At 41.1% G+C, this 12500-nt stretch overlaps 2 protein-coding genes across 3 annotated transcripts in view; both read left to right on the top strand.

Moving 5' to 3' along the window:
- Window positions 1–1973: 1973 nt before the first annotated feature.
- Window positions 1974–6482, top strand: LOC134198249 (serine/threonine-protein phosphatase 4 regulatory subunit 4-like). Of its 2 annotated transcripts, XM_062667609.1 has the most exons (11): window positions 1974–2180; window positions 2257–2322; window positions 3001–3097; window positions 3515–3670; window positions 3922–3995; window positions 4061–4167; window positions 4406–4463; window positions 4937–5022; window positions 5079–5201; window positions 5828–5920; window positions 5982–6482. In XM_062667609.1, exons 4-9 carry the CDS (start codon window positions 3643–3645, stop codon window positions 5122–5124), a joined length of 399 nt encoding a protein of 132 aa, XP_062523593.1. In that variant the 5' UTR covers window positions 1974–2180; window positions 2257–2322; window positions 3001–3097; window positions 3515–3642; the 3' UTR covers window positions 5125–5201; window positions 5828–5920; window positions 5982–6482. The 2 variants fall into 2 exon arrangements, with proteins under 2 accessions (XP_062523593.1, XP_062523592.1); XM_062667608.1 differs by having other exon boundaries at window positions 4937–5201.
- A 3512-nt stretch (window positions 6483–9994) lies between these two features.
- Window positions 9995–12500, top strand: part of LOC134198336 (uncharacterized) — a 7328-nt gene continuing 4822 nt past the window's right edge. Inside the window, exons 1-5 of the mRNA XM_062667708.1 lie at window positions 9995–10317; window positions 10866–11023; window positions 11084–11130; window positions 11322–11465; window positions 11736–11887. Coding sequence (XP_062523692.1) covers window positions 11128–11130; window positions 11322–11465; window positions 11736–11887 — 299 coding nt within the window. The 5' untranslated portion in view covers window positions 9995–10317; window positions 10866–11023; window positions 11084–11127. The remainder of the gene's footprint in view (window positions 10318–10865; window positions 11024–11083; window positions 11131–11321; window positions 11466–11735; window positions 11888–12500) is intronic.

Here is a 12500-nt window from a genome sequence, read left to right as displayed (position 1 = left end):
GCAATTGTGAGACTTGGCCACAAATCATGAGATCATGAGACATGCCCGTAAAACTTGAGTCTCACAACGAAATCGTGAGGGTTGAGAGGTCTGTACTCTACAGGGACATGCAATACTGCCATCTATTAGCACTTTAATTAACAGTACATGCCTAGCATCTATTCCATATCGAGTAGAAAGAAAAACAACACCCTCTTGTACTTATTCTGCAGGTAAAATTAGACATTTTCCAATCTAAACGTGGCAAAGGATGGTGTACTTTAAAACCAGAGATGCACAATCAGTCACATTTCCAACAATCCAAAACCTTCCAACATGTCTAAGACATGTGAACAAGTTCAACACATTCTCACAAAGCTGCAATGAGTGCATTTAGTTGCAATACTAGACATGCTTTGTGTTACGTCCAGAAACAAGCTGAGAACCAACCATTTGCATAGTATGTCACTACACCACAACATCAGATCTAAAGGATGTAGTCAGTGACCACTGGATACAGGTTTTAGTGCATACAGATCAAAAAATTAGATAAAAGCACTGTTCACACTTGCATCTGGATTGTGATCCAATCACAATAAATCCAATCCACATCGGGAGGTGGATTGGATCGCAATCGGTTGAATCCAATTAACAGTAGTGGGCGTTGCCCACTATTGTAGTCATATCTACCTACCTACGCTACCATTGTAGTCAGAACATCTAGCCCTCACTCGATCTTCACTCATCTTTGTTCTTGGTCACCTTACTTCACTGTATCAACGCTTTCCACAAGCAAACAAGCCACACTTACACATCGGTCATCAGTCACGTGATACTCAAAGAGGTGGAGGTATCGTTTCAATGTGTAGTGTGGATGCTCGCTAGCCTGATCCATTCTGGTTTAGTGTGGACAGGCCTAAAGTCTATGCACAATCAAACCTAAAGCTCTATAGTTAGTAGCTCAAGTGTAGCAAATTTTCTGACTTGGAATTTTATTGCATCTGCTCCACACATCAACTTTAAACAACCAATAACACATAGTGTGTATAAAGAGGCAAAAGTCAAATGTGACATAGTAAAAATAAAATAAAGCATTCATCAACAATCTAAACATTCACGTGATGATGATTGTCTCAGGTTTGTACTTCATTATTCTGATAATTCTTTTGAAGCGCGTACACACACACACACACACACACACACACACACACACACACACACACACACACACACACAAACGTTGCAGAAGCATACGCACCTGCTCATTAGATTGTGATTGTTGGATGGTCTGCTGTTGCTGTACTGTCTGCAGATTACTTGCAGGCTCATCTGTACAAACCACGCCTCCTCTCTTCATAACGTCTCTAACGATATGTAGCTGACCTGCTTCCTTGAGAACATCGCAGAACCGATCAACTACGTTTTCTTTGTATCGAAAAACATCGCACAGCAGCATGCGAGCTCTCTCTTGCTCAGTAGAACATTGCCTCAATCTATCACGTTCTTCCAAAGTTACAAGACGACGTGAGAGTAAATGGTCAAATAGAGCAGACACACACAATGCTTGAACAAGTTCCACCAAGTTGTCTATAACATATCTCTGATAGTCTTGCGAATGAGATGACATGCTGAAGCAGAAATGAAGACCTGAAGTCGATGTTGCAACGAAATCGTACGTCTAGAGAAGATAAACGGTACACTAACAATAATCAACACGGTACTGATGTCAGCACAAACAATTCTCTCAATTCCTTGACTAGATACGGACAAACAGCCGAAAACTGATGACAAGCAGTTAACGCGCGCTAAACAAGACCATATACATCTCTAGACGTCCCAAATTTATTTTCAATTTTTTGTTTGTATCGCATTCAAATACAATTCTTACTACGTACTAAAATATTTTAAAAAATCAAGAAAAAAGGAAACATCAAAGATTATCAAACAGAGTAAGATCCCGGATTAGCCTGTTTGGATTGCGATGCACAAATCGTAGTAGACTCGACGGCGCGTGCTCAGAGCAGAACCTTTCTCTCGTTCGTGCAGACAAATTTAGCAACGAGAGAAGCTAAATTCTCTCTGTGTGTATGTGTTTCTGTATACATTCGCTTTACGAAACGAGAGTGACGATGGAGTGGCCAAAGGACATGCTGGAGGAGGTAGAAGACTTTCGCTTGGAGAGGTCGATAAGAAGTCTCAAGGTGAATGTCATCTCCTTTTCTTCACTCGACCAACGCTTTCTCAACGTCGAGTTGAATAACGTGCTCTGTCTTTCAGACCAGTGAAGAAGTTGAGTGTCGACGAGAAATTGAGTTCTTTGGATCGAGCTCTGTATTTGCTCAAGTAAGCGAGTTGTCACCGAGCTAGCGCAGTAAATCGATAGTCTGTTGTTGTGGACGTCTATTTGGCGAGGAAACGAGGCCATGGAAGACTCGCGTTCATGTCAAAAATGACGTTTTCGCGCACGACGCCGACACGCAGCCTATTGACATCGAGTGAATGCGCTTGTTTGTGGCTTTTGCCTCAGCTGCACTCTACCGTGCTGTATGCGCTCGTTTTATCGAGTCTAAGGGGCGAAAATCGCGTCGTTTCTGTGAATCTTTTCTCTCACTGTATCGCATGACACTGTTGAGTGGCGCGGCGTCCTGACTCGTTGGCAAGCAGTTGTCAGTCAAATGTACCGATTTGGTGCTCTGATTTCATTGACGAGTCAGTCGACGGCCGTTCACGCTGCTGTGAGGGACAAGCGAAATGCGTGGGCTTGAGTATTGTCGCACTGTTTGAGTCTCACTTTGTTGTGTCTTTCATTTTCGCTCTCCTTTCGCCAGCTGGTCGAGAAATGTCACCGGATAATGCGCACGCGCTCATTCGTATTCATTCATGCCTTTTCATTCATGTCTTTTCATTCATGCCATTTTATTGTGCTTATTTATCGTTGAATCGCGCGTGTGTTGTCCACTGTGTGCGTGGGATGTGACAAGAGGTCGAATGGTGATGTCGTTGTCTTGTTTGTGTGTGTAGAAACGGTCAAGACGTGCAGAAATTGAGTGTTGTTTCGAATCTGACGTCACTGCTGAGGCAGAGTCCGAGTGAGACTCAGAGAAAAGTGCTGCCAAAGGTATGCGTAAGTTGGTAATGATGTTGTTGTGAATTGCTGGAGTTGTATCTGCAAGTTAAATTGAGAGAGGCAATGGATCTCTATTGTAGGTTCTGTTTGTCTGAGTGCATGTTCGTTTGTTTGTTTGCCTGTCTGTTTGTTTATGATCTCTACTGGTGGGTCTGAGTCTGCGTATCAGTGAGCTCTAAGTCATTCTCTTTGTATGTCAGTCAGTGTGTCCTCAGTTCATCAGTGAGGCTCTCCATTGCTCTGTCTATCTGCCAGTCAGCTAAGTCCATTTGGTTGAGTTTGTTCTATCAGGTCTATTTGACTCCATTGCAAGAAAACTGTCCATAACATTAGTATAGTATAGAAATTAATATCAAACAAGTTAGTATTATAAATGGCTATAGTTGTGTAACGCTTGGTTTACTACAGGAACTTGTTCCCTCGTCTCATGTGGACATTCAAGTTGGTGCAGCGGATGCTTTCTCGCTATTGCTCGAGAACAAGCAGCCGACAGTGCACACATTCCATTCGATGATTGATCCTACCTACTGTGTTGAATGGATTGGAGAGCAGAGACAGAGAGAGGTGAGTTACTCAGTACACTGTAGGAAATTGCTGCTGTCAGTTTATTTGTGTGTCTGTATTTTTGTCTGTTTGTTTGTCTGTCTATCTGTTTGTCCATTCGTCTGTCTGTCTGTCTATCTGTTTGTCTGTTTGTCTGTCTGTCTGTATGTATGTCTGTCTGTATGTCTGTCTGTCTACATATCAGTGACAGTCTGTCTGTTTGTCTGTTAGATAAACCCTTTGCCATATTGTCGTTGTGTTTCTCTTTGTAGTCGTCTCGTCAGCGTGGGTCAAGACTCTGTTGGTTGTTGTGAGCAGCTACAGTCCTGATGTGATCAGGAGAGAGGTCAACTCTGTTGGTTGTGATTGTCTGTTTGAGGTTTAATAATTCAGTTAATTACTTGTGTGCAGATATTGGCGATTGCCTTGGCGAAAGGGCAGTTGTCTCAGACTGTGTTGTCACGTCTAGCCAGCTGTGAAATACTGGCACACATCACAACTAATTTTGAGGCTGTGAGGTAATGTGGATGGACTTTGTTACAGAGATGCGTCTTCTAAGACTATTGTATTGGAGGGATGCATCTCTGAATGCTTTAGAATTACAGTATTGGAGGGCTGCATCTCTGAATGCATTAGAATTATTGTATTGGAGAGATGCCCATCTCAGTGCATAGAGCTATTGTATTTGAAGGATGCATCTCTCAATACAGTAGACTATTGTATCTTCTGGTAATTGATTTGACTTATTTTCTGTAGGGTGTGTCGCGAACTGCTCAGTCTTGTGACATCACTATGTCAAGATGTTGACTATGAAGTAAGAGCTTGCATGTGTCGAGCAAAGCAGCTGGGGTAGGTGGAGTTGCATGGAGTTTGCTGTTTTTATGAATAGGTAGAGAGATAGACGGACAGGCAGACAGATTGACAGACAGACAGGTAAGCAGACATGTTGCTAGACAGAGCTGCAGGCAAGCAAGCAGACAGACAGATTGATGGACAGGCAAACAGACAGACAAGCAACAATCACAGAAACTGACATATGGACAGACAAATAGACAGACAGGCACAGAGACAGATGGACAGACAGCCTTCCACACACACACACACACACACACACACACACACACACACACACACACACACACACACACACACACACACACAGATTGCTAGACAGACAAGCAGACAGATTGACATGCAGACAAACAGACATACAGACAACCAACAGACGAGTAGGCAACATCACTCACTTCTCATCGTTCACAGCTGACTTGCGCTTCACACTTTCAGATCCGAACTGACGGCAATCTCATCCTACCCGAGTTGATCGAACTCGCCAAAGGTGAAGAATGCACATCTCGACCAACTGGACAAAGGTTTGAACCCACAGACAGCTGGAATGTTAACAACTTGATGCGTGTTTGCGTTGTAGAGTTGAGAGTTTCGTCTGTCATTCCTCTCATGTGAGAGTGATTTGAGAGTGCGTTTGCATGGAAGGATGCGTCGCTGCAAGTCGTGTGTCAGTTGTATGGCAGGTTTTGCCACGTGTTGAAGGGTTAGTGTTGACGTGTTGTGTTGTGTTGTGTTGATTGTTGGTTGGGATTGTTGGATGGGAAAGTGAATTGTAGACGAACGGAAAGAAGATTGGTGAGCGGGCGTGGTAGCTGTGGACAGAGTTTGTTGTCTATGTTAGATGCATGGTAGGAGGTATGACAGGCAATTAGATAGACACACAGACTGACAGACGGACAGACACATAGCCAGATGGACAGATGGACAGACTCATAGGTAAACAGTTGGACAGACATACACAGACACATGGACAGACTCATATAGATAGACAGTTGAAGAGACACATAGGCAGACAGACAGACAAATAGGCAGACAGTCAGACAGACGCATAGACAGATAGACTCAGACCAGCAGTTGGACATACACATAGACAGACAGACAGAAAGATGGACAGACACATAGACAGACATTCTCATAGACTGACAGTTAGACAGACAGATAGACAGATGATTGACAGACATAGAGACATACTGACCTGACAGACAAACCAGCAGAGACATCTACACAGAGACAAACAGCAACAGCAACAATAACAGAATGAGGTGCAGAAACAGACAATGCGGTGACTAGAGAATAATATCTAAACTAATCTTAATTTCCCCCATCTAGCGTTCTTTAACTGTGGAGCTGTGAATCTGTGTATCTTGTTGAGCTAGAGTCAGCAAGAATTCGTCTAGCCTATCCAACCCTTCATGGAAGGCAGTGAGCTCATGAGCTTACATCACTTGATGTACCTTGGTCTGATTTTTTGTTTGCTATACAGACAGAGTTATAGTCTTGGCTGCTGGTTCAATCCAACTCCACACTGTATCAAGCACATTTCTCGACACAAAACATGTAAAACTTGATTTTATCATTTGGCAGTGTGTTGAATGAGAATGCCTTCCATGCAACTCGGACTTTGCATATGCAAGTCTTGCTCTAGAAATCTAATTTTGTTTTGAAGTTCCACTATTTCATTTGCTTGCTGTTCAATTATCTGACGTAAAGCATCAGCTTCAGTCTCGGTGACATTTTCTACAATCAATTTTAGCATCTTCACGTTTGAGATCACTACTATACACACGTCTTGATCAACTGCGGATGAGGTAGAACAGCCTCTGCTTTCTGATTTAGACACTACAGCTATGGAATAGTGCGTATGTGTTGTGTTACTTTAGACATAACTGTTGCTGGGACTGCAGGGCTAATTGTAAACAGACTGTAGCTATAGAGTACGTGTACTGTACCCATCGAGTGCAAGTTATCACAGTAAGAACTTTGACTTGGCCAATCACATGTATACAGTAGCAAGCTAGACTGCCCATGGCAGAACAATGCGGAACGTCCTACATATCTGCATGGTTACCCCAAATGAGTTCCCAGGTGGCATGATTTCGCTCGCCAAAGCTAATCCATCGCTAGGCAATGAGTAGAGTCCCGGATCTAATCTCGCTCATTTCCTAATGTCGGTCACTCGTGCTCTGCCAAATAGCTGCAGCCAGACCTAGCGGCTACGCTAGCGTCATAGTCCTACTGGATAGCAACTAGGTAGAGCGGGTCACGTCAGCATCCGTCGTAACGTTGCTGCTGTAGAACTTGAAAACGGATCGCACCTATTCTCGGTCACAGAGTATCATATCTCGGTCAGTGCTTGCCATCTCGTTTCTACAACTCCGTTTGAGACGCAAGTCATCTCTGTCGATAGGCTCATTATATGACTTCCTTTCTCCAAATTGTTGGTTTTGTCTTGTCAACCTCTACTCTCGCAGACAACGAAGAAGACGGATGACTGACGGGACATAATCTCTGTCACCTGATCTCGAGTGATTTTCTCACTTCAGACGCAGACTTGAGACGTTCTTTTTGGCTAATGTTATAGTCATCACCGCTGGCTACTAGACCTACGGGGTGACGTTAGTGCTCATCGTACTGTTGCTACGGCAGAACGTGAAATGTGAGAGACAAATAGTCGGATATCCGGGAACATATCTCGGTCAGTCGCTTTTATCGCGTTTCTACAAGACGAATTGAGACGTTAGTCATGTCTGTTGAAAGGTTCGCTTTGGATGTTTATGCCACTGAATAGCTGGTTTTGTCTCTTGAGTTTTTACTGTTGCAGGGCGGTGAGAAAGGTGATCGACCTACGGGACATAATCTCTGTCACAGTATGAGCGCACTTGTTGTGTTCTACAGCTTTCAGGTAAGTGGTCTTACCTTCATTGGGCATTGTACATACGGTCACAGTCGACTAAGGCTGATTGAAAATGTTTTGTAGTGAATTTGTGTAACTATATCAGATTGTAGTAATTAGACTGTGTTGGCAAACGTTAGTTGTTCTGTCTAAATTATGTTTTTGAATAATAATTAAGATAACCTTTATTTAGTACATCTGGTTTAGTGATAATTAGCAAATTTTGTTAGTCATAGATTATCATGATGGAGTTCTACATTGAATGCATTCTGGTACAAGTTGAATATCACAAGATGCCTTTTTAGTATGCCAGCACTCTGCATACTTGTAAACTGTGTACGTACTACGATCTTGTTGATTGTAAGATTTTACAATACGGTAATTAATTATTTATTTATATGTAAACAAACAGCTAAACATAAGTTTGTAAACAGCCAACAAAGTTGTGCTTGAAATATTTAATTTTAATTATTTAAGAGGATTTCATAATTAATATTAATTAGTAATAATTAATAATTATTATAAAATTTATTTAATCAACACAATTTATCATTGATTGCCATGCTGGTATGTTATCAAGTCATAATTTGTGTATTAGAGTTTGGACACGAGTTCATCTGGTGGTGATAGTTCAGTTGAAAGCTTCACTCATCATCATCATCGTCATCGCTGGTGACTTCTCTCTAGTAGATCACAACATGCCAGTGCCAACAGTCAGTCTGACGGTTCGAGAACCGAATAGAAGTTGCTTCTCTTGCCTGCGTCTACAGCAACTTGTCAAACGAGTTCGATTTTCTTTATAAGCAACGATTGTGGTGAGATGGAGAGACGTGATGTGAAGCAGGTGAGTGATGGTGATGCTGCGTGTTACGTATAGTCTCGCGTAGCCAGACCATCTTCGCCTACATCCTCCCAGCGAAAGATGATTGTGTGACACCTACTTAGACTTCCTGCTATCTATAAAGAGGTCTTTATCCTTCATAATTTATGGGGAGCGCAGAACAAGAATTGTATAGGCATATCCCCAGACTATTTTTCGCAGGAAGTAGGCGGAGATGGTCTGGCTACGCGAGACTATATTACGTATTGTAGGAATTGTTGTTGTTAGTTAAATACATAGCAATATGGCAAATGTGTGTGTCTATTGTTTGTCTAGTTATTGTCTGTCTCTAGGTATTGTCTGTATCTAGTTATTGCCTGTCTCTAGTTATTGTCTGTCTCTAGCTGTCTTGTCTAGCACACACGCGCTTGCGTTTGTGTGTGTGTGTGTGTGTGTGTGTGTGTGTGTGTGTGTGTGTGTGTGTGTGTGTGTGTGTGTGTGTGTGTGTGTGTGTGTGTGTGTGTGTATGTGTGTGTGTGTGTGTGTGTGTGTGTGTGTGTGTGTACGTACGTGTCTGTTTGTTTGTGTTTTGTGTGTGTGTGTGTGTGTGTGTGTGTGCGTGTGTGCGTGCGTGTGTGCATGCGTGTGTGTGTGCATGTGGTGTGTGTGTGTGTGTGTGTGTGTGTGTGTTTGTGTTTGTGTGTGCGTGCTGGCATGTGTGTCTAATCATCATTTCTCAACTTTCCTTTCATCTTCCTTCAATCATTTTCATTAGGCAGCAGCTGGACTTTAACTCCATCCGACAGTTTTCGACAGCGAACAGTCAGCGAACGAGCTGAAAGTACAGCTGGCAGCAGCAGATCAGCAGTTGGCAGTAACACATTCCGCAGCAATCTCCACAAGTACCAGACGATTGCCGGTTCTCGTGATGGCAGCATGTCTCACATAAACTTGAGTGATGTGAGTGACTTGACTACGACTGTAGTGGGACGTGGAACGCTGACGTCACTGTTGGGTCATTTGTTGGCTGTTGGATCAATGGATGGTTTTGCATCAAGGTTTTTGCCTCCTACTGGATCGCTGCATTCTATTGTACGTCCTACTGGAGAGGGATCTTTTAGAAAAGGTAATTGTGGGTGTGTTTGGTACACTGTTGTGATATGTGCACACACACACACACACACACACACACACACACACACACACACACACACACACACACACACACACACACAATTTATTTTTATATTTTAATTTATTTTATCTTTTAATTTATTTTTATATTTTAATATATTTTATATTTTAATTTATTTTATATTTTAATTTATTTTATGTTTTAATTTATTTTTATATTTTAATTTATTTTATATTTTAATTTATTTTATATTTTAATTTATTTTTATATTTTTAATTTATTTTATATTTTAATTTATTTTATATTTTAATTTATTTTATATTTTATTTTATTTTATATTTTAATTTATTTCATGTTTTAATTTATTTTTATATTTTAATTTATTTTATATTTTATTTATTTTTATATTTTAATTTATTTTATATTTTAATTTATTTTATTTTAATTTATTTTATATTTTAATTTATTTTAATATTTTAATTTATTTTTATATTTTAATTTATTTTATATTTTTATTTATTTTTATATTTTTATTTATTTTATATTTTAATTTATTTTACAATTTTACAATACAGTAATTTATATTTTACTATTTAATTAATAGTTTTAGGTTTTAAACAATTGTTTGACCTTCTGTTCATATAATATACCACACATAACGTTTAATTAACATTCTATTGTGTACAGATATCAAAACAGACTTGTGAACAACACAAGGATCACCATCATCATCATCTATCAACATCTTCAAGCGTTCGAGGTCTGTCTCACTGTCGGAATGTTTTGTCTCGCTCTTGGTTTGCTGGTCGTCAAGCAACAAGCAAATCTGTGGTGTCAGCAACACGTGACACCGTCAACACTGATCACTCACTAACATCTTCGGCTCGAATGTCAGCGAAAAAGTCAAAGTTTGTGACTGCAAAAAAGGAAATATTTGAAGGAGAGAGACGGAATGATAGGAAATGTACAAGGTATTTATATGTTTTGTTGGTGATGTTTGTATGAAATTTTAATGCGTCATGTGGAGTTGGACTGGTGGGTGAGGTAGATATTAACAAGTGAAATTGATGAGTTGCAAAGAGAGAGAGAGGAGGGGATGGAGAGAGGGAGGGTTTTGTGTTGAGTTGTAGACTAAAATATGTGGTGAAGTGTGGGATGATGTGAGGGCAGATGTGACTGGATGGACAGACAGACATACAACATACAGACATACAGACAAATAGACTGACATACAGACAGTATACCAACGTACGTACGGTCGGACGATCAGACAACAGACAGACAGATATCGATAGACAGACACACAAACAGACAGTTGGGCAGACAGACAACGTACAGACAGATGTTGACACACACAAACATATGGACAGACAACAGACAGACAGATAGACACACACGAACAGACAAAAGACAGACGGACAAACAAACAGGCACGTAGACAGGTAAACAAATAACGGCATGCAGCAGCTACGAGATGATGAGCTGTTTTCACTTTGATTTTATTCTTTATTCATTTTAGATGAAAATCAGGCCATTTTCATGAAATTAGTGAACTCGCTGATGAAAAGGATAACGACATGGAACTTTGTGCCTCGTGTGCTAGTGAGGTCGAGTCGAGGATCGAAATCAGCAAGAAATACACGAAAGGAAAGAAGAAAGAGAAGAAATCTGTGCATGGTACAGCGTCGTTGCTTGATGGAGGAAAGTTGGGTTTGATTGATGATAAAATGTTGATAGCATTTCTGAGGTGACTGTTGGGTCATAAGAGGAGGGAGAGAAAAATGGTGAGTGTTGAGGTGGACACACACACACACACACACACACACGCATGCACGCACGCACACACACACATACATGCACGCATGCAGGCACACACACACACACACACACACACACACACACACACACACACACACACACACACACACACACACACCACTTCCATACTAACCATGATGTTCATGGTTTATTGTAGGGCTTGGATGATGGTTTCTTAGTGTCTCTTGTTAATCGTCAAGAACAACTTCACTCGTCGAAAAAATTACAATCAGTTGGGAGAGCAGCTGAGAAAGGTAGAGAAGAGACAGTCAGGACATGGACAGAGAATGGCAGGACTTTGGTAAGTGACCAGGATCATTCATTTAATTTAAAATTAATTTTAAATATTTAAATTTTTTAATGTAATTTTTACAAATTTAAAATTTAAAAATTGAAATCAATTAGTTAGTGTGTGTGGATGAGTGGGTGGGTGGGCATATGTGCAAGACTGCTTTTATTTTATCTTCATTTTGTGTTGACATGACAATATTGAAGTATGTGTTGTGTTGTAGATCTCTTGTTGATCAGTTGCTCAACATTAACAGCATACTGTTTTTTCTTTTTTTATTAGGAATGCGATACGAGAGGTGCGTCACACTTGAGACATTACAGTCAAGAGCGTCCTGTGAAAGATGAGGCTAAGATGGATGACGCTGTGTTTCGACGTCGACTGAGTAATGTGTATGCAGGCACTGAGTTCCCAGTGTCACTAGATAACAGGAAGTGAGTAGTGGAATGTTGTGTGTGTGTGTGTGTGTGTGTGTGTGTGTGTGTGTGTGTGTGTGTGTGTGTGTGTGTGTGTGTGTGTGTGTGTGTGTGTGTCTGTAGTGTACAACCATCACACACACACACACACACACACACACACACACACACACACACACACACACACACACACACACACACACACACACACACACACACACACACACACACACACACTTACATAGACACACAGGCAAACAAACAGATAGGACAGACAGGTAGACATACACGCACATAGGTCGACAGATGGACAGACAGACAAACTGACAGACTGACAAACGGATTACACACACGCACACACAGATAGTCAGACAGACAGACAGATGGACAAACAGGCAGACACCCAAACATACAGACAACTGGACAGACAGGCACGCACACACTTACATAGACAGACAGATAAACAAACAGATAGGACAGACAAACGGATGCACACACACACACACACACACACACACACACACACACACACACACACACACACACACACACACACACACACACACACACAAACACACAGATGGACAGACAAACAAACAGGCACACACTCATAGACAGACAGACAGACAGA

Source organism: Corticium candelabrum, chromosome 2 (assembly GCF_963422355.1).
Source record: "Corticium candelabrum chromosome 2, ooCorCand1.1, whole genome shotgun sequence".
Taxonomy (NCBI): Eukaryota; Metazoa; Porifera; class Homoscleromorpha; order Homosclerophorida; family Plakinidae; genus Corticium; species Corticium candelabrum.
The sequence above is the reverse complement of the archived record's forward strand: the minus strand, read 5'-3'. Positions and strand labels throughout refer to the sequence as shown.

Coding starts and splice junctions, on each gene's coding strand:
- LOC134198249 (XM_062667608.1), top strand. CDS start 3,643: ATGGATTGGAGAGCAGAGACAGAGAGAG. Junction 3,996..4,060: donor CTGATGTGATCAGGAGAGAG/GTCAACTCTGTT, acceptor ACTTGTGTGCAG/ATATTGGCGATTGCCTTGGC. Junction 4,464..4,936: donor GTCAAGATGTTGACTATGAA/GTAAGAGCTTGC, acceptor TCACACTTTCAG/ATCCGAACTGACGGCAATCT.